Here is a 22,754-nt window from a genome sequence, read left to right on the forward strand (position 1 = left end):
AGTATGGGTTGCTGAAGACCTGTTCTACCCCGGATCTTCAGGGGTAGTTGATCTTCGATGTTTTTGTACGTGACTGCGTTGATCGTTGTTCATAATATCAATCAGACCGCTGCCACACAACTGGAATTGTACGCTGGCTGCGGCGTTACGAAACTATCAAATGGAACTGTATCATGGACTGGTGTGTATGCAGGCCTTATCTTGTATCAGGGATAAAAGGACCCGTGATGATTCCGGGGTAGAATAGGTCTTCAGCAACCCATGCTTGCCGTAAAAGGTGACTATGCTTGTCGTAAAAGGCGACTGACGGGATCGGGTGGTCAGGCTCGCTGACTTGGTTGATATATGTCATCGATCCCAACTGCGTGGATCGATGACATATATCAATCACTGGATTGTCTGGTCCAGAATCGATTATTTTCAGACCGCCGTCATATAGCTGGACTATTGCTGAGTGCGGCGCTAAATAACAAACCAACCAACCAACAACCTACAGCAACCTTCAACTAAAACGGCCAGATTTTACAAGGTCACTTGAACGTCAACAATACACTAGGGATTTGTGTGATATTGATGTGGTGAAGATTAGACGTTTCCATATTGATTCCACTGAGATTCTCAAGCACCACAATTATGGATTTTAGACCCAGCTATGACTTTATGAAGTGGGTCAGACGGTGTACTTATTTGTCTTCATTAAGCGATAGCACTTGTGGTGCTGTTGTGGCCTACATTCTGTTTCCATTTGCTGTAATAGACGCGTTCGGTACATTAAAGTCAAGTAGTTCTTGTAGAACGTGGAGAGATTTCAACAGCCCTGGGATTTCTTTGAGGGACAAAACGGAATGTGGATTATGCAGTCCATCGGAAGATGAAAAGCGTGCCAAGCATTATTGCAGGTCAAGCCAGCACATATAGTTTGCACAGAGTAAGTTAATGTTCTGGTTACCTTACTCATTTTAAACTGCCTTCGTCATGAAGCTGGAATATCTATACTTTAAATTTTCTAAGCCCAAAAAATTGTGTGTCTCTTTTTGTGTTACACCCGAAACCTAACGACATGTGTTAGTCAATCGGTCGCCTATAGGTAGAAACCCAGTCGAGAATCAGTAAAGCCACTAACTAAAGTTTCGGTCGACATACTGGTTATTGCTCATACACAAACGTGATGTACAATGACGCCACTTGTAACTTTGTGGTTGGTTGGTTGGTTGTTTTACGCCGCACTCAGGAATATTCCAGCCATATGACGGCGGTCTGTAAATAATCGAGTCTGGACCAGACAATCCAGAGATTGATATCATGAGCATCGATCCACGCAATTGGGATCGATGACATGCATCAAACAAGTCACCCGACCACCCGATCCCGTAAGTCGCCTCTTACGACAAGCATAGTCGCCTTTTAAGGTAAGTATAGGTTGCTGAAGACCTATTCTACCCCGGATCTTTACAGATCTCACTACTATGTCACTGAGCGTATAGAAATGAGGGATATACCTGATTGCGCAAGTATTTTCTATACATTTTGATGAAAACAAATTATAATGTTAAGGTAGAATATATTACTTGTGTGAAATCGGAAAAAACAAATAAACATACAATTTGTTAAACAAATAAAAGAGGCAATCAGAATATTTTGGTTACATAGCTGATCGTTTCGCATTTCTTTCAGGATTTGGAATAGCAGAGATATTTCAATGAACTGAAATTACAAATATCAATTGAAAGGACGGTTTGGAATTGAGAGCATGTCTTGCCCACATAGTTTGTATATTCGTTCAGTCTTCGATATTATGCCTAGAACTACAACTAGGTTAAGCGTTTTTGAATTGTGATGTAAGTAGGTCATTGTAAAAAAAAGTATAAAAATTCCTGTCCGGCCCATTTTGCTCCCAAAGATTGCTTTTCAAGAATGATTTATTTGCCTAATAACTGTTTATCTTTGATATGTTTGATGTAGGATCGGAAAATGATGTCCTTCAAACAAGACTGGAATGATAAGACAGCAGTGTGATATATTATACACTGAAGTTAACACTACCTAGTGTAGATATTAGTTTGGGGCATATAAATAAATATATAAATTGTAACAAACAACAAGCAGGATCAGGCTCGCTGACTTGGTTTGATGCATGTCATCGTGTTCTTTTTTATCATTTACTCATGATGTCAATCACTGGATTGTCTGGTCCAGATTCGAATATTTACAGACCGCCGTCATATAGCTGGAATATTGCTGATTGCGGCGTTAAACAAAAAACAGCTGACACCATTAATAAGACATTAAACTACCAGCCTTGTGTTGTCAAAACTAAAGATACAATGAACAGATGATTAAGATCCCGATATCCCTTACTCCAGAATAAAATATGATTTTACAGAACGGAAATAAACACGCATTGATTTAATATCCATACCTCGGAGGCGTAACGCTCGAGTATAAAATATCAATATTATTTACTGCCCTTGACGATTTTTCTCCCCAAGATATCCGACCCGTCGTGATATTGATACCTGAACGAGGCTATTCACTCAACGCTTCTGATACTATCAGCTCATATGAAACCAATAAACGACGAGACAAACTATCCGGGAGGTGTACCAGTGACTGAGTGGTTATATTGCAAAATCTAAGCATACGTTCAATACAATTTGATTTTCTGTATAAGATTGCTATACTCTGCTGGGGCAAGGTAAATCAAGATATACATGATCTGAATATCATCTGAATTATTATCTCTTTTTTGAATGTTTCTGTATAATTTTGGGAACTGTTGGTAATTAAACGATCGTATTCACTCCCAGTAACCCATGATTGCCAGAAGCGACTATTTAGAATGGGAATCATGGTCCAAGTAACTCCTGAATAAGCAACGTCATTACTTTGACCTGTGTGTCATTGTCCCTCGAAGAGGTCGTTGCAAACATCATCGATCTCTTGTTCTTTCCCCGCTGAGTCTAGACTATTTCAATGATCCGATGTTCTTTCACACATCACTATCTAACAACGAAGATAATGCTTCAATTGTTGAGATGTACATGTTTCTGATGGTCGTCATAACTGTGAGCACTGTGCGAACTATTTGTGACTGCACTATTTCATATCATCAAAGACAAGACACACAGTACCACATATAATTGTTTGTTGTTTAGCGCCGCACTCGGCAATATTCCGGTATATGACGGCGGTCTGTAAATAATCGAGTCTGGACCAGACAATCCAGTGATTGACATCATGAGCATCGATCCACGCAATCGGGATCTATGACATGCATCAGCCAAGTCAGCGAGTCTGACCACCCGATCCCGTTACTCGCCTTTTAGGGCAAGCATGGGTTGCTGAAGACCTATTCTACCCCGGAATCATCACGGGTCCTTTTATCCCTGACACAAGATAAGGTCTGCATAGACACCAGGCCATGATCTTCACGGGTCGAATACGCTTGGAATGTTTTCGCTGTGTGAGTGAGGTGTGCTACCGTAAGGGCGGAATATGGTTACCCTTCTTGCGAATACCTGGTGTCATCACAGTTATGTCATTCGTATGTTGACACTTGTTGATTACAACATGAAATTCCAACCAATAATCTTGATTCTTGATTCTTTTCTTAATATTCTTGTGTCTCGTGTACAAACATTAGATTGACTGTAACAGATGGAAAGGATTTCATTGAGTATATGGCTTTTACATTTCCTTAATTTACACATTAACTTATAATACAGCAGTATTATACTAGTTTGGGCTTGTTTACTTTACAAAGGCATGAACATTTAACAATAAGGTAAATTACAACACAAACCTGGAAATTGCACTAAGTGCATAATAGTCTAATAAAATGTACAGAAACAATGCCTTAACTGCACTAAATAAACTGGAAGCTTAATATTTCATATACCTTTCATAACTTTAGGCCATGAGAATATTTATGAACAAAGTTGAAGTCTAGGGCGTATTTCCATGAGCCAAGTCTAAATCAGCCACAAACCCTCAATTATGAAGAACTAAGTTACTATGCATGGTAGAAATTAAGAAGATGCATTTATTAACAAATTCCTATTAATGAATTTTCAAATGAGTGCATAAATGTTCCTTACCATTACTTTAGACCTCACTGGCTCTTAGCATGACTTCCTCATGCATGCTGCTTAAAACACATGGTCATATGACCACACCAATCTGTGCTTATCTCCCTTCTTAATAAGGTTGATATAAAATTGGCACATGATCAAAAATGAAACATAACATTCAAAACCAGGAAATTGAATAACCATCCTTACCATAACAATTATGTAATATTGTATACTACAGTTGTTATATGCAAAACATAATTTGTGGAAATTGTAGAAACCAAATTTCATACCTCCTTAACCAATTAAGCTATCATAATTGATAGAAAATAGAAATAAACATTTTGACCATTACAACACTGTTAGTTTCTCGACAGATTTTCAATATGGAAAACAAACTACTTCTTCAGTATGACTTTTAATAAAAAGTGAGGATGGTAATGAGAGTAAAAATATGTATATCACACAAATATTACTACACTCGTGTCAAATTGATGTATGGTTCTTGGATTCATTTAGGTAGGGAAGAACATGCTTTCCTTTTTCGTGAACACCTGGTGTCATCACCGATTGTCATTGATCCATGCAAATAATTTTCACCGCTATTTTGTCATTTACGCTTGAGACCCGTGAAGATCTGGGGTAGACTAGTCTTCAGCAACCCATGCTTGCCGTAAAAGGCGACTAACGGGATCGGGTGGTCAGACTCGCTGACTTGTTTTGAAGCACGTCATAGATCCCAATTGCGTGGATCGATGCTCATGATGTCAATCACTGGATTTCTGGTCAAGACTCGATTATTTACAGACCGCCGTCATGTAGCTGGAATATTGCTGAGTGCGGCGTTAAACAACAAACAAAACAACAACAGAAAACTTAACGATCTCTGTGCATTAACTGTTGGTGATCCCTTAAGAGAGCGTACACAAGAAGCTGCCATTGTTCATTCTTTTCTTGTCCACATCTATATTGTAGCTGCCAAACATGTTTTGTGTTTCCGAGAGCTTAGCAACGTAAACCAATCACACCAGATTTCAGTGTAAGCGGATCCCGCACATTTTACGGTGACAAAGACATCAATTTACAGGCAAATGTACCAGCACTTTTAACACTGACGAGCTTCACAAGTAAATGACTGCATTAATGTAAGATTTAGTACACTCGTTTGTATACTAAGGATATCTTTGCAATTATTTCAGGAAACACTTCCCATGATGTATAATCTTAAATAGTACGTGAATTCTCAGGCGGCAGTTTCAGGAGAATTACATTGTGAAAAGAATTTCCAAGTTAAATCTAATCGTCTTTTGTATGAACTCAATTCCCTTGGCACAAATTTGTCTTCTTCTCTACCAGCAGCTCTATGTGATGCTGCTGAGACCACGGCGGTATTCTCACGATGTTGCGTTTAATACTTGTTTTGGTATCTTGATTAGGTTCGATGTCAAAATTGCATACAGTGTTGAACTATATTTATTAACCGGTACCTTCTGAATACTGCTGACACAGAAAAAATGACTTCAAATACCTGACATTGTTTCATGCTTTGAGATGTTAACATGCGTTATGCGCAAACAAATATTTGTATTATTGAACCTATTATGAAGTATGATCGTAATGACATACAATGTATGTGTTGAACTAATAAAAATGCTTGTATCTTCTAATGGGATTAATGTTATGAGTGAGTGAGTATGGTTTTCACTGGATTGCCTGGTCTAGACTCGATTATTTACAGACCGCCGTCATATAGCTGGAATATTGCTGTGTGCGGCGTTAAACAACAAACAAACACTTATTCTTTTACGAAGAGATATCGATAACATTGTTAAAAAAGTATACAAGGTAACTCAAATACAAAGCAATCCTTGTTAATGACACCTATGGGGAAAATCATTCCTTAATCGTTTAGTTTTGTATTTGAAAGGAATACACAACGTCCCTTGATACATTAGTGCAAGTGGTAACAAATAAGATGTTCATATGTTCCTATGTTTTTTTAGGTGAACAGTTGATTTTCTTTGCTTGTGTTTGTGACGGGTATCGATGGGACAGGATACGCTCACTTTTTCGAACACCTGATAACATCACTACTTGATAGTGATTCGACCCGTGAAGATTCTGGGGTAGAATAGGTCTTCAGCAACCCATGCTTGCCGTAAAAGGTGACTATACTTGACGTCAAAGGCGACTTACGGATTCGGGTGGTCAGGCTCGGTCACTTGGTTGATACATGTCATCGATCCCAATTGCGTGGATCGATGCTCAAAATATCAATCACTGGATTGTCTGGTCCAGACTCGATTATTTACAGACGCCGTCATACAGCTGGAATATTGCTGAGTGCGGCGTTAAACAACCAACCAGTCAAAATGATAGTGATTCATACACACGTGCTCATGATATAATCGGAATGGTACAATCGATTCTGCTTTAGGCTGAGATTTCTTATGAGTATGGAAAGTGTTTTGCAGCTTTATTATTATTATTTACAGATTAAAATTTAAAAAATGCAGCAAAGAGGGTTTGGGTGATCCTGGCAAGTCATGCTGGTTAGGCTTATCATCAGCTCAGGGCTGTTACAACCCTTAATGTAAGAATGACTCTTAATGTAAAACAAATTACATTAAGGGTTGCGGGTTAACTCTTGTTACAAGCCTTAATGTAAAAATTACTCTTAATGTAAAAATAATGTACACTAAGGGTTGCGGGTTCACCCTTGTTATAACTCTTAATGTAAAAAATACTCTTAATGTAAAAATGTTTATATTAAGGGTTGATGTGATAGATAATATGTTTACATTAAGGGTTATCACTATGAAATAATACTTATCAAACTTTCATGAGGCTTCGCAGATTTAATTGATCGTTTCTTTGTCTAGATGTGCAAATGACTAATCATTTTTAGATTCCCCCTCTACAACGACCACCTGGTTGCTATATTCAGGCTTCATAAAAGGGTTTATGACCCCTAACCCTTTCAACCGATTTTTATCAAACATACTGTTTTACAAAGGTTATTTTTCTATACTCTGCAAGGTTACCTCGATACTATCCTAATTAATACCTTAACGACGGAAAGGAGGACTCAGCCCAAGCAGATCAGACGAGTTGTAGATGATGGTGGGTTGTTAGAATGGTCCATTAACAGAGTTTTAGGCTTAAAATGGACATTCTGTTCCAGTATTACGGATATGACTGTTAAGCATACCCCAGAAACAAATGCTATAATTAAAAACGACAGGTTTCCCGTAGGTTTCCCAAGTATCGTGCCGAGTCAAATATAGCCACTTCAAGTTTATATTTTTCGGACATGAAGTCTATGCCTTTTCTACAGCAGTTTAGCATACCCTGTGGTAAGACCATTGTTGGTTGAAAAAAAAAGCGAAAAAGAACATTACGGCCTGTAGAGTATTTCATGTCAGTTAGGAACCGACCATTAGATCTTCTGGGGGAGCTGACATAAGCTCACCACGGAACTTCGTACCAGGTGAGCTGTAAATGCTATCTTTCGACATATTTTATAAATAAATTGTACTGGATTGTGAATAAATTTCGCATGACGGATGACGCACGCCGTACAAAGACGGATGGCAATACGTCACATAGGCCTTTCGGACATCTTGCATGTATGGATAAAAATTAGCCTAACTAGAACTGTCCTCTGGGAAATTAATGAAGGCATGTCGTAAAAACAACAACAAATGAATTGATTCCAACGACATGTTGAAGTGGCCATGTGTAAGTTTAATTGAAATCAGTCAATAAGTTTGGAAGGAATTATTCGGAAAGTTATTTTCTGCGGACAGAACGACAAATGGGCTGACACGCTGATTCCATTATACCCCCTAACTTCGTTGCGGGGGTGCAATGAATTAATAATCTAATGAAATGATATTCACGAGGGTTTTCAAAGGAACTCATCAATAGCTATTTAATCATTTAGAAGTGCTTTCCTCCCACATTAAGCTGACATGCCGTGATATAACTGGAATAATGTTAAAAGCGGCGTTAAACCCAACTCACTCACTCACTAAATGCCCAATAATTGTTTATCCCCCCACTTGGAATAAGACTATGTTCTGATATTTCTGCTGCTAAAATAAATTTTGATACTATAGCCACAACTAAGCTTTTCTCTTCTCCACCATGGCAGTTAGTGAAGCCAGAGGTGAATCTAACCTTAACTAAACTCCAGAAATCTGAAACAAATCAACTAATTTATCAACAACAATATAACGAATTAAGAAACAGATATGATACTTACAAATCTATATTTACAGATGGATCCAAGGATGGTGACGCTGTTACCAGCGCCACTGCTATTGGATCCATGGCTACATGTATCTCATCCCGATTACCTGATAACTGTTCTATTTTTACAGCAGAAGCAAATGCTTTTTTATCAGCTTTAAAATACATCAACAGCCAAACTAAATATAAACATTGAATCTCTCCCAAGCCTCCAAGCTATTAAACACCTGTCTTCAACACATCCACTTTAAATAGAAATTGTTGAATTGTTCAATGATCTTGCTACAGGCCAGTGCGACATCGTTTTTTGTTGGTTACCCAGTCATGTTGGAATCACTGGGAACACAATGGCCGATGTTTCTGCAAAAGCAGCACTCAACCAATCTGTGACACCACTTCTGATCCCATACAGCAATATCAAACCTGTAATTAGATGTTACATCCGAGATCTAATGCAAAGGAAGGGGGACACCCAGGTAGGTATAAATAAATTGCATGAAGTTAAACCAAATATCGGTTACACCAACTTGGGTTGTCTGTCCAGATTTGAAGAGGTCATAATACGACGATGTCGTATTGGCCATAGCAGGTATACAAATGAATATTTATTGAAAGGTGAGGATCCTCCATTTTGTATCCCTTGTGATGAAAGAATCACGGTCAAGCATGTCCTGCTTGACTGTGTTGATTTCTCCATCACAAGGGATAACTATTTCAAATCATCATCAATTAAGGATCTTTTTAATACTATTAATTCTCATTTAATTATAGTTTTTTTAAATGAAATTGAACTCATCGATAAATTCTAACTTGTGTAGATAGCTATATTTTATATTTGAAATGTATAATTGTAACTTAGATGGTTAGTGGCTGTATCCTCAAAGGGGGTTGAAGTCGCGTAAAATTATTGTCCCCCTGAGAGTATATGTAAGGCCACATCATTCAAAGTACATTATTCATACCTCAGTTTTAAACGTAGAATATTTGTTTATTTTAACTAATGGCTTCATTGCGTACCATCAGCAGCAGCTGAAGGGATGGTGTAAATCCTGCTGGGGAACCATGCTGGTAGCAGAAGTATTGTAAGTCCCCACAGTCCCTAGTAAGGTGGCCTATCTTTGGTTGCTGGTGATTTAAAGCCCATTTTTATATTGTATTGTTGATAGAAATGTATTCTTTTAATGTTCTCAACTAGTTTTAAAATCGAAACTGTGATACTCTAGTTATTCTACTGTCCTTCGCTGACAGGTTTTTATTCCATGTAAATCTATGTATAATGTGTCAGTTCTCGTCACTATATGGCTGAAATATTGCCGATGTGACGTTAAATTTTAACTCACTCACTCACTCACTCACTCACTCACTAATAATTGTACAGTCGCCGATTTGATACTCAGTTCCAAATCTTCCATTTACAATATGTATGTTCAGAATTGAACACATTTCCAAAAGAGTTTTTCCAAAGTTGTGTAAAACAATCTACTAAGTAATTATTACTTTCAACATGGTGAATAACATCGTTCTCCACATAGTCCCGCAACACACCGGTTTTACTGTTCATATACAATGGACCCGTGAAGATCCGGGGTAGAATAGGTCTTCAGCAACCCATTCTTGCCGTAAAAGGCAACTATGCTTGTCGTAAGAGGCAACTAACGGGATCGGGTGGTCAGACTCACTGACTTGGTTGATGAGTGAGTGAGTGAGTGAGGTTTTACGCCGCTTTTGGCATTATTCCAGCAATATCACTGCGGGGGACACCAGTAATGGGCTTCACACATTGTACCCATGTCGGGGATCGAACCCGGGTCTTCGGCGTGACGAGCGAACGCTTTAACCTGCAGGCTACCCGACCGCCCGACTTGGTTGATGCATGTCATCATATCCCAATGCGTGGATCGATGCTCATGATGTCGACCACTGGGTTGTCTGTCCCAGACTCGATTATTTACAGACCGCCGTCATATAGCTGGAATATTGCTGAGTGCGGCGTTAAACAACCAACCAAATCCCAGGAAGCGCTGCCGAGACAAACCCACCCAAAACTTTTCGGAGAATGTGAAGTCTCCCCAACACTGCAGCCTTCTGCACAACCCAGATTGTAAGAAGGGCTGTATTCCTGGTAGCAAAGCCGGGTACTCTCCACATGTCAGTCAACAGATTGGAAGGTACCAAACCTAAGGCACCGAGAACAATGGGGAGTTGGCGACTTGGTACTTGGGATGCAAGCGTGACATTTCGAAAGCGAGGTCCGCATTTTTGCCATGTTTTTCCTCAATCAGTTTCAAAGTGTACAGAAAATTCAATGATATAAATGATTTCATTGGATTTATCTAAAAGGACAATCTCAGGTTTGTTAGCCTGGATACGTCGAAGACTGTAATTGGGCCTATTCCAAAGAATTTTGTTTTTATCATTTTCCATTATTATTATTATTATTATCATCATCATCATCATCATCATTATTGTTGTTGTTGTTGTATTGCTGGACTATGGACTCTGCTTTTAGTAGAGATTTCTTACGATAATGGAATTACAGTGGAAATGATAATTATTCAGAGACTAGAATATTGATTTTGATGACGTACGTCCACTTTGTTCGGTGTAAGAGGCGATATCGCTACACCACCTGTGCCCCTGACATCAGACGTCGCAGATGAGTGAGTGATCGCCCGACGTGATATTGCTGAAATATTGTACCATCTTGTCTGGACAAGGTAAACCCGTGACCTGAAGCTTGTAAAACGACCCAACCCATCGAGGGACGCACACTCAGCAAAGTCACCGTGAGTGGCACTAAATCCCCATTACAGCTGGCTCTGCCGACAAGCATGAGGTTCTGTGGCATCACATTGCCCTGGAATCCCCACAGGCTGCAGAAGTCTTTAAACTCAATCATGTATAATTACCTCCCAAAGCGAGATACACCGTGAGCTTGTAATATAATACTGTCTAATATAATATGAGAACAGTCTAATTCCGGAAGTCTGGCCTTTGGTGACAATAAATATGGCAGGTGTTGGGACTGACTCGGGACTAGTTATTTTTGGCTTAAACCTTAAAGGTACGGAAGCCTTTTAGGGCCAATTGTTTTTTTTTGTTTTTTTTCGATACTATCCTGAAATTTCAAGAAAGTAAGTTGAAATTTCAAGATAGTATCGAATTATTGTTTTTAAAAACCAAATGGCCCTAAAAGGCTTCCGTATAAAGGTGTTGCAAGTCATATCAAAATGAAGAATGACGAAAAAGGAAGTAATACTTAACTTAAATACTCCACAAAGGCAGAGGTTAGAAATATGATCTAGTATGATCTATCGACTAAACGAATCACGAAAATTAGATATTTTTTGGAATACATACTGTAGTGGCCTTTTTAGCTCACTGTTGTTTATCATTTCGTCACCTCTGAAACTACAAGGCACCCGGAGCTGAGGCTATGATGTTTTTAGAAGTTGCTCACATAATCATAGTCCGGTTCTACACATGAGTGAGTTAGGTTTAACGCCGCTTTTAACAGTATTCCAGTTATATCACGGCGTGTCAGCTTATTGTGGGAGTAAAGCCCGAAGTGATGCAGGTCTCAGACGTTTACCACTTCGGTGAAACCCACGATCACGGGTATGGTGCTGACAAACCTAGAAACATAATCGGGGCGAACCGGGATTCGAACCCACAATCATACATGTAGGTTTCTGGCGTGCCAAAGGGACGCAACTCTGCACAGCGAATCGCGGAGCCTTAAACGACGAGGCCACCCGTGCCCCCTGATTCTAAACATGAAAAATGCCATTTGGAGCTATTAGCTAGCATTTCTGCATACATCGTTACGATATTGATACACAGCAAGTGTATGGTTTTCGGATTGACAAATAATACGATTTGGAGCATAATTTTATTTTTCATCCAGCTTCGACGTTTGACTTTCATACACCCTGTGGTGGCATGTCGTCCACAGCGCACAAGTTCAAATGAGGTAACGTTCAGTAACGTTGGTGCGGAGAGTAGTTGGATGGGGGACTGCGTTCGGCAGCTTGACTCCTGAGGGTTTCTTCGGCTTCAGTCCTTCCTCACACTGAAGTAATGGTAATGTGACTTACAACTCCTTACAAGCAGCTAGGGTTGTATACCCATCAGCCAGCTGAGAATATAATCGAGTGACAATTATTTAACAATTATACTTTAATAATGCATTATAAACATGAAATCTCGAACTCTTCTCTGTAACTTCAAGGAGTGTGGAGTCACGGCAGCCATATTTGTAAAACCTTAAAGATTCATTCAACTTTACCATAGGTAAAATACGTTAAAGGATAGTACCTGTTTCCCTGCCTGGCTCTCGGCATAGTTGGACTACGGCATGGCATCTCAGCGGGCTAGCACTACAAAACCGGCTTTGCACCAGCAGATTCGCGCACACACAAAGCCTATACCCAAGCCATTTGTGAAATGACAAATCGATGACTCACTTGTAGGTCACACAAACCCTAACTGAAGTACCGACAGCCTTTGTACTCTGATAAATGTAACCTTGATTCATATGACCTCGAGAGATTGTAGCATTCCAAGTATACTACTCTATTACTGGTTAAGTGAAACTACGTACATTGTACGTCACCGTCAAGTTGCCAAATGGTTCGAATTTTCACTTTTGACATTTTGAACTTAAAGTGTCTCTTTTTAATACCAAACTGTAATTAAATTTACCGATATCTTTTTTCCTGTGACATCAATAATAAGTAAATCTAACTTCAAAACCATAGAAGAGATAAGCGATAAACATTAATTCTTGTGTGCATATTCGTTTTACAATTTAATTCGAACATATTCAGTGATATGGGTCATGATCATATCGACAAAAATCCAATACAGTAAAACGAAATTCATATTGACGAAAACGCACTGTATGTATCACACGTGAATTACTTCTCATGGAGTACTTTCTCAAAATTGTGAAAATCAATGACACGAATTATGAAAAATGTATGGATTCGTTGTGTACAGTTTCTGATCTATAAATCTATTGAGTAAAAATATCGTTATTTTCCCCAGTGACTACTGCAACTTTGCTGCTTAATTGTGGCTTTCGATTTGCATTTGTGTCATTTATATAGCAGTTGGCCAAGAAATTGAACTTAAGCTTCAGGTTTATCTGATATAGTTTAATAATTGTCAAATAGCTAACTTCCTTCTATTGATTTACCCACGTGACCCAGAAAAAAAATCAGTGAAAACAACTAATTGGTTTCATATTTAGATATATGCATTATAATTCGAAGTGACAAAAAATACTCTCCACTGACTGTATGACAAGAGGGATTACTTCAACCTTCCAGAAGTCAACTCTCCCACTATGTCGAGGAATATTCGAGCGCGCGGTTCCAGGCTTTGGTATCTACATTTCACAACTTTTCAGGCACAGTCATTCTACGAAAATTTGAAAGACCCGTGAAGATCCGGGGTAGAATAGGTCTTCAGCAACCCATACTTGCCGTAAAAGGCGACTATGCTTGTCGTAAGAGGCGACTAACGGGATCGGGTGGTCAGACTCGCTGACTTGGTTGATGCATGTCATCGATCCCAATTGCGTGGATCGATGCTCATGATACCAATCACTGGATTGTCTGGTCCAGACTCGATTATTTACAGACCGCCGTCATATAGCTGGAATATTGCTGAGTGCGGCGTTAAACAACAAACCAACAAACCAACCAACCAACCAAAAGTTGTTTGATCAGGGTTACAACATTCCGTGCCTTAGTGTAGCTTTCAAAAGTTTTTTTGGCAGACATGTGCAGGATTTTAAAAATATTGACGTATAAGTGACTAAAATTATGTTCGATGCAATTTCCAATTTGACTTGTACCATATATTGCCATATTTATTAGGTGAACAATTGATTTGCCTTTGCTTGCGTTTGTGACAGTTGCCATCTGTCGGGCAGTATACACTGTCATGGCCATGGTACAGTCGAAATCGTACACTGGATATTTCGTACGATCTATTCTCAATGGTTCGTTTTTATATATATTATTTTTACATAAAGCTTTAAATTAATACGTCTTTCGTATTTTGTGTACATTGGATCGATTCTAAAGTAAATAATATGGCATACGTAATATGTCGGCCACAAAAGATTGATAGTTGTTATTAAAGCGTCTTAAGGACACTGTCTAAGTATTCCTTGTATAAGGTCCTAATATCCTTCTTGTCTGATCTTGAGTATCTGGTGCCATCAGATATGATCAGAAGGCCTGACTGTATGTCTGATACCATGTCCCTTTGATGCAGCTGTCAGCAACTTCTCCACAATGGTGCACAATAATACCATGATGCTTTAAGATCGCTGGGTGTCGTAAATGCGATACTACCAGGCTTATACTTTTACGACAGTGTACAAATAACAAGAGCAATGCGAACGCACGACAAACTAAATATTGCTTACAATAACAGTTTGTACTTGCAAGTGGTCAATTCAGACACAATGGAGATCGATAAGTCCATCGCGCCTAATTAACTGTTGCAGGATTCTGAGCAGATGGAACTGGTGCAGCGCCTGCTGGATGCATCATTACCCATCATTAATGAAAGTCCTGGTCATATGGGTTGGAGATAAATCGCTGGATGAATCATCCAGGTGTGTAGCATGTAGAAGGTAAAACACACGAACGGCAGTGAAGACATTAATTGGTTTTAGTCAGATCTGACTATAAACGAGGAGCTTTAGGTGTTTCAGATTCACAAGGACAACCTGCAAAACAAGAGGGTTCGATAACAATAAGTTCTTAGAAGTGTGATGATACAATTCATACAAACGATATCATCTCTATTTATTCCTCTTTACTAAATAATACTCACTAAGCAATCGATCTTCTCGTACAGAGTAAGTTCTGTTTAGAGTAAGGTTTCTTTAGTCACTGAAAGGATACAGACACCTGCTGGATACCACAGTATTGACTTCTCAGTTGTCAACTGCCTATGGAAGAATTGTTCTTGACAGAAATCTGAAATTGTTACTTCTGGTGAGTTCCCGCTGGGAGCCGGGGGTAAGTAGCTAGATTCTGCCGAGCCCTGACACAGGCGCTGATCAAATCAAATGTCAGTAATGACTAAGTCCCTGGAGAGGAAATGTCGACGGTTGAGAAGAGACAATAAGCGTCTGAATTTATCGCCTTTGCTCTAATCCATGCTGGCTGTAGAACTCTTAGGTAAGACGCGGCGAATGCTTACAGATGGTTTGACAAAAGACACAAGGTCTTGCAGAGTGCTAAGCAATTGATCTGGGATCTATTTGTGGATCAAAGGATGTTGTATTCTGTCATACACCGATTATACAATTATACTATTACAACCTTTCACTAACATTACCATTTCACATGTATTAATAATTCAGACTGGTTCTCAGTTAGTGTTGTTTCAACGAGTTAGTGCTCTACTTTTCCTGAATCCTGATACCTATCACCACCTATATCTTCTTTCAGTTTCTTAACCATTACTAGAAAAAAACGTCCCGTAATCAAGTGATGAAATCGGGTTGCGTGCATCTTAGATAAGGAGAAGTCCCTGAGAAGTATAATTAAGATTAAAGAATCCATAGTAACAAGTGTTTGAGTATGCCGATGAATAACTGTGTACATAATATCTGAATTGAAATATAAGTGATGAAAAGAACATGAATGATAAAAATAATAATTTCAGAAACTAAAATGTATATAAAAAAAGTACTCCCCTTGAATATTACGCTCTTGTTATACCTCGGACATTTAACATACTGTTGTGGAATACAAAGGCCACACGTTACAAAGAACATTTGCAATATTGCTGTCCGTCCAGTATTCATTGATGCATGCAAAGGAGGAACATTTAATGCGTATAAATTAGATTAGACTTTCAGTAAGGGTAAACCAATATCCTGGTTCGATTTAACACTGAACAAGAAATTGCTTATGCCTACAAGAAAGGAATATTCGTCGTAACGTTCGACTTCCTAATTGTAATGAATGAATTATCCCTGAACTCGGTTCTTCTGGCTAGCACATTGCACTGAAACTGTCTCGTCAATGAAAGCATTCCTGATTTATCGATCGGGCTGTTGCATCGTAAACTCAAAGGGAGGGAGAAGAAGTCTGTAGGATTTCCCAGTTACCTGTTATGTCCACGCTGCCATTGGTCTCTAATGTGATTTGACACCGTGAGCATTGCGATAAATATTTATTGCCCTTTTGTACATAGACGTATGTATATTATTGATTCACAGAGTACCACATATTTATAGTTCACCGAACACCGGACACTTTGTCACATAGAAGATCTTTCCATTATGCCACTGTTCACTGTCCATAAGAATCTCCCCCACCCCGAAAAGAATAAAATTTAAAAAAATAAAAAATTAAAATTTAAAATTAATTAAAGGTTCTTTGCTAACATTTCAACAATTCAAATCATTTACCAACTTTGTTTCAGAGGAAAAAAGTGAGGATTCAATGATGGAATTCACACGGGAAAGAAATAATAACTATGGGAGAAGTAACTATGTTTTCCTGCATTTAAGTGAATAGTAAGAAGCTTTGAACCTATCAAATACTATTCACTACAAAGCCTGACAGTGATGAGTTGATTTGTTTTCAAATATTGTATTGCAACAATCTCTATTATCCCCACAACATGTCTACAGATAATTGTAGGGCAAGGTATTCTCTGGATAGAAGGTGGCATTATGAAGAGAACATACTCTATTTAGATAGCCTTCATTCATGTACGGAACATAAACATCTTTATATGTTAAATGATGTATTTCATATCAAAATAGATATACACCATCGTTGTATCTTAGAATTCAAAACAAAAGTAAAAAGAAAGAGTATGAAGCAAGTCACAAAATCGGATGGTACATGTACCCATGAATAAAAGTTTGGAAAGTGGGTAATATGACACATATAATTCAACACGAACGATTATAAAGGATGAAATTGTGTAAATACACCATGAAAGACCATCTTTCGCTTACAATTAAACATTCATGATTTATATATTTTAAGATTCGGAAGACCGCATCAATATTGTAACTGCCCTTGCACTGTAACAGATGTATACTTTAATTTGGTGTACAGCTTCGGAAAATATTTACTTCTTATGGATATTAATGTATTGCATATACATGTAAGTACCTCACTATGAGTGCGTGAGTTGAGGTTTACGCCGCTTTTAGTAATAATCCAGTCATACCACGGCTTAACACATGTGGGGAATCGAATCCGGGGTTCGTGACAAGCGAACGCTTTACCAACTAGGCCACCCTACCTTACCATGAGAAAATGATAATTGTTTAACTGTGTGGCCCCAGTTCTGATATGTTATGTTATACTCATATTATACTGTGCGGTGTTACATAATGCACTAAAATATGCCAATAAGTCATTAATAATAAGTCATTGTCATGGGGAGATAAGCTACATTTTACATATCACAGGGTTCATACATCTTCTTTAGGTATTACACAATACTGAGCGAGTTGAGATGAAATGAGTATATGTATGTACTCCCTGATATTCTACATACATAGTTTGTATTAGAAACCCCTGTCATAAAATGTTCAGTAATAAGAAATAACAAAATATGCACCTTAGAAATAGAAAGTTTACAATAATTGAATATGGAATCAAAATCTGATCCTGAACACAGGCAAGCATCGTTATCATTTATGCTCATGAAATACCTATATCGCCCTTGGAATTCAAGGTTTACAACTGCATGGGTCTGCATTATGGGATCATTGTTAAATACTATATTTTGAAACGTAACACACGCATGTATAGTCATTTATATGTACATTCGATAGTAGCGACATCCTAATTAACACGACAATGTGTCCTACTTTATGAAATAAGAGAAAGCAATTGTGTTCGGAAGAAAAAAACATTTCCTGTTATTATCCGTTTTCCTTGATACACATCAACCTGACATTTAAGCATGTGTAGGGTAAGTCTTCCTGTCAGTGGCAGATGATGGAGCATGCAGCTTGAAGAGCACTTGTGATCTTGTGACTGCCACCGCTACACGTACAGAGATTAAAGTCAGCCTTGCTACAGTTACAGCCGTGAGTCACCACTGGAGTGGGAGTTCTTAGCAGACACCTCCTGATCACTGTCCAGTAAGCTTGTAGAAAAAGCTTGTTGGGGAATATCCAATGACAAACACTGCTGCTTGGTTCTATGATCCCGCATTTGGGCCAAAGCCTTTTCTTTTCTACACACGTAATGCCGAAAGGCACCGAAAATAAAGAGGTCCCAGAATCCTCTGGTAAAGGAGAACATTTGAAGCACTTTATACGCACTGGCGTCATTTGTTAAAAACGACGCAGCTCTGTGATCGATTAAAAAGGAAATGATCTCCAGCGGTAGGTGACAGGCTACAAAACATACAAAAAGAGCGAATGTAAACACTATTACCGACATGGAAGGTTTGTAAGGCCTACCTGGCTGATAAGCATTCCGATTCCGAGTTACAAAAATCACAAACAGACCGAAAGTTCCGATTGATGGAAATAAGAAAATGATAAGGAAATCCAGGACAATAAATATCTGGTAGAGATACATGAAGGACTCCGAGACAAAGCACAAGGCAACTCGTGTAGGTAGGTGAGTGTCGAAGGTGTAGTACTCAGTTGAGTACAGTACCACAGACCAGATATTGTAGGACGCTGCGAAGAACCAGCTCAGACTTGTGAAAAAGAGGCATCTTCCTGCAGACAGTAAACGCACTTTGTGGTTTAAAGCGGCCATGATTCTCTCCATAGCTAGCATTAGAATGCTGTAGCTGATTGCTGTTCGTGCTACGTTCGAAAAATAGAAGTAACTTTTACACAGATATGGCGAAAGGTCGTTGACAAATTTTTGTACAATATCCAACGGTATTGTTACAATAGCTGTAATAAGGTCACCAACAGCTACCGAAAATACCAATATGTTCGTTGATTGTCCCAACAGCTTCCTAGTGAAGTACAGAAACAGTAAACAAACATCACCAGCGATTATCACTATGTCAAATGCCACTTCTACAACCACAAAAATCCAGTGGAACTGGCGTTTTTCCAAATTCTCGGCTCCACCTGGAAAGGTTACATTTGAAAATGTGTCCTCCAACATAATGACTTATTTTCACTTTAAATCCATTTGGTGTACTGATTCAGCGTGTCACTCCAGCACCATCAAATCACATTCCTCCAAGCAAGTCCCTGTGTTGCCTATTTGTATAGCCGTAACCCGATCCCCGTTCTATAGCCATTGGCGTTACAGTTTCCCATCTCGTACCATACTACAATGCAGTCCTCAAATTAGGTCGATGTGTGAGGATCTTTAATCAGTAGTGAATGCAGAGGTTGAGGAAGGGCATGAAAGGCTACAAGTTAGTCGGGGTACAAGATAATGACTTCACTTGGGCTGCATACCTTCTGGCAAGTTTAACAGAAGAATATGCTTGTCAAGAACGCCATTGCCGAGTGATGTTTCACTGTCACACATCATATATGATAAGAAGAAAATATACTTTTATAAATTTATACCTAAATTCCGAATACTTTCAAATTATCGTAATAAGTCATGGTACTTCAGAACATGTCTTATGCCGTTTTTGTGAGTGTAGACATATGCAGGTCATTTCCGAGGAGGGTTCACTGATTGCCTGTTGATGTACTCCCATAGGAAATCAAACAATCTACATGAACTGGAATAATCTCCGAGCTATAATCCTCCCGGCAATCATTCACTACAACAAAGCAGATGTCATCGATTAATTATCCTTCTTTGTCACCACTTGTCTGGTGTAGATCCTTGTTGATATGTACAATATATCCTCTTTACAGTAAACGTCAAAGGAACATCATAATCACTTTACTAATGTCCACAACACCCATCTGACCTGCGGACTGTACTTCTTTCACTATCAGTCCTTAATACCAGCATGGTGGGGTCCCAATTGGCGTAGGTTCAGATTTAATAATCTTTTATATTATATGACAGAAAGATTGTAACTCAGTCTTCATGCGGGATTCTCAAATGTTACCCATTTCCAGGTGAATACACTTCCCTATCTGGTGTCCATGCATGCCACTACACTGCATATCAATTGAAAACGCTGAGTATGTCCTCATCCTCCGCAGAAACTACGTCCACGACTTCTCCTCTCGCCACCAGCAATGCAGTACTGCCCCCTCCATCTCCGCGTTGGATATAGTTCTGCCTCTAGCTAGCGAGGGCTTCAGTAGCGAACAGTGTGGCGTTAGCACTTGTGACCAGGCTGTTTCATTGATCAACGCTGCTGTTGTTGGTGCATGATCCAATGAGAGAGCGGTCATGTGTCATTCTTTTAACAAGTGCAGGATGTAATTAACTGGAAATGATCGATTTATCCTCCTACGGTCATAATTGTATAAGACTAATTTCCACAAGGAGAGACTTTTGTGATAGCATCACCGTGTCTTGTCTTCACATCACGCCAGCAAAATGTTCTTAAAGGAAACTGATTTTTACTCGTATCCTTCTTTTACATACACGTAAATTAAGGGTCTCGTTTCAAAAGAAAAACAGTCGAACACACATTGTGCTTATGCATATACAATTACAGTTTATGAAGTTTCAGTTAAATGGGTTTCGAAATTGATTCCAACTAAAGTACCGTTATCACGCAAGGGAATAATACAGTTTCTGTCGGTTCCAAATTCATTTAACGCGGTAACCAAGCCCTATGATGTATACAACAGTATATAATATCTTATATATTAGTTCTAAGGGATCTGTTTCAAGCTGTGGATGTCTTCAGTTCAAGTCTGTATGAACTGTTTCACCTTTGGGAATCGACGCACACATTTTGTTGCACGAGACCACAACCAGAGACGGATGTGAAGTTTATATACTTTACATGACTGAATGGTAGTATTGCAAGTGGGAAATCATTAAATACATTCTTTTAAAAACGGTTGGTTGGTTGGTTGGTTTGTTGTTTTACGCCGCACTCAGCAATATTCCAGCTATATGACGGCGGTCTGTAAATAATCGAGTCTGGACCAGACAATTCAGAGATTGATAGCATGAGCATCGATCCACGCAATTGGGATCGATGACCTGCATCAACCAAGTCAGCGAGCCTGACCACCCGACCCCGTTGGTCGCCTTTTACGACAAGCAGAGTCACCTTTTACGGCAAGCATGGGTTGCTGAAGACCTATTCTACCCCGAATCTTCACGGGTCTCATTGCATGTGTTTTCCATGGATGCCAACTACAACAGCAGTTTCTTATCAGACCAACACATGTGCAGAACCAAATAAATAACCATGACTGAACACAGAATACAGAAATAGGAACTTCGCACAACAAACACTGTTGTGTTTTAAATCCCAATGACTCACTAACACATTGCGACAACGGAGGCTGCGTGCAGTGTCAAATGATGGCGAGTTGATATTCGATTGATGAGGACGCGACAACCTGTCTTCGGGAACAATTAAAGTAACACAATATCCTCACCTGCAATCAACACTGGGAAGTGATCAAGGTAGTAATGAAAATGCTTCTGCCACCTGGAATTTGCCGATATTGCACGGCTAAGGGTCAATAGTTTGGGCGTATTGATTAGTAATGGTGGTTCCAAAGGTGAAGCTAAACCTATTCATTTGATGTTGTTAATGAGGTGTTAATTGGGTGAAAAGTATTTTGAGCTACTGCTCTGTATTTCACGAACAGATTATGAAAGCGAACTCAGAGTAGTGAGTGAGGAATTTGGGTTTAACGCCGCTTTTAACAGTATTCTAGTTATATCCCCGCGTGTCAGCTAAATGTGGGAGGAAAGCCCGAAGTGATGCAAGTCTCAGACGTTTACCACTTTGGTGAAACCCACGAGCACGGGTATGATGCTGACAAACCTAGAGACATAATCAGGGCGAACCGGGATTCGAACCCACTATCACAGGTTTCTGGCGTGCCCAAGGGACACAACTCTGCACAGCGAATCGCGGCTCCTTAGACGACTGGGCCACCCGTGCCCCCCGAACCCATAGTAATTGACATGATGAACTGAAGCTGACTTTGTTTTTGTTAAAAAAGGTGAACAAAAAAGAAATCGGTGTACGATCATAAGTAGCATCTCTGAACACCTTAATATATACATCACTGACCGAAGTGATATGCACACATCTGGTTTCGCAACAGATCTCAGTGATAAGCAAACACCTGTTGTCAACAATGACTGCATTGATATGCGAAAGCCTCATCACAATTGTTCGCGTGTATTGTTTGGTTCTGGTCGATATTTGGACGGTAAGAGATAGTGATAGTATGAAACCAGATCAAACGTCTGCAATGTACATCCACGTGTGACCCGTGAAGATCCGGGGTAGAATAGGTCTTCAGCAACCCATGCTTGTCGTAAGAGGCGACTT

General features: G+C 39.2%; 1 protein-coding gene across 1 annotated transcript; it reads right to left on the minus strand.

Moving 5' to 3' along the window:
* Nucleotides 1-16,405: 16,405 nt before the first annotated feature.
* LOC124144466 lies at nucleotides 16,406-20,595 on the minus strand. The gene has a single exon (XM_046513878.2). It carries the CDS (start codon nucleotides 19,463-19,465, stop codon nucleotides 18,410-18,412), a length of 1,056 nt encoding a protein of 351 aa, XP_046369834.2. The 5' UTR covers nucleotides 19,466-20,595; the 3' UTR covers nucleotides 16,406-18,409.
* Nucleotides 20,596-22,754: the final 2,159 nt, after the last annotated feature.

This window comes from Haliotis rufescens, unplaced genomic scaffold (genome assembly GCF_023055435.1).
Source record: "Haliotis rufescens isolate VD_foot unplaced genomic scaffold, xgHalRufe1.0.p SCAF_7, whole genome shotgun sequence".
In the NCBI taxonomy this organism is placed as follows: Eukaryota; Metazoa; Mollusca; class Gastropoda; order Lepetellida; family Haliotidae; genus Haliotis; species Haliotis rufescens.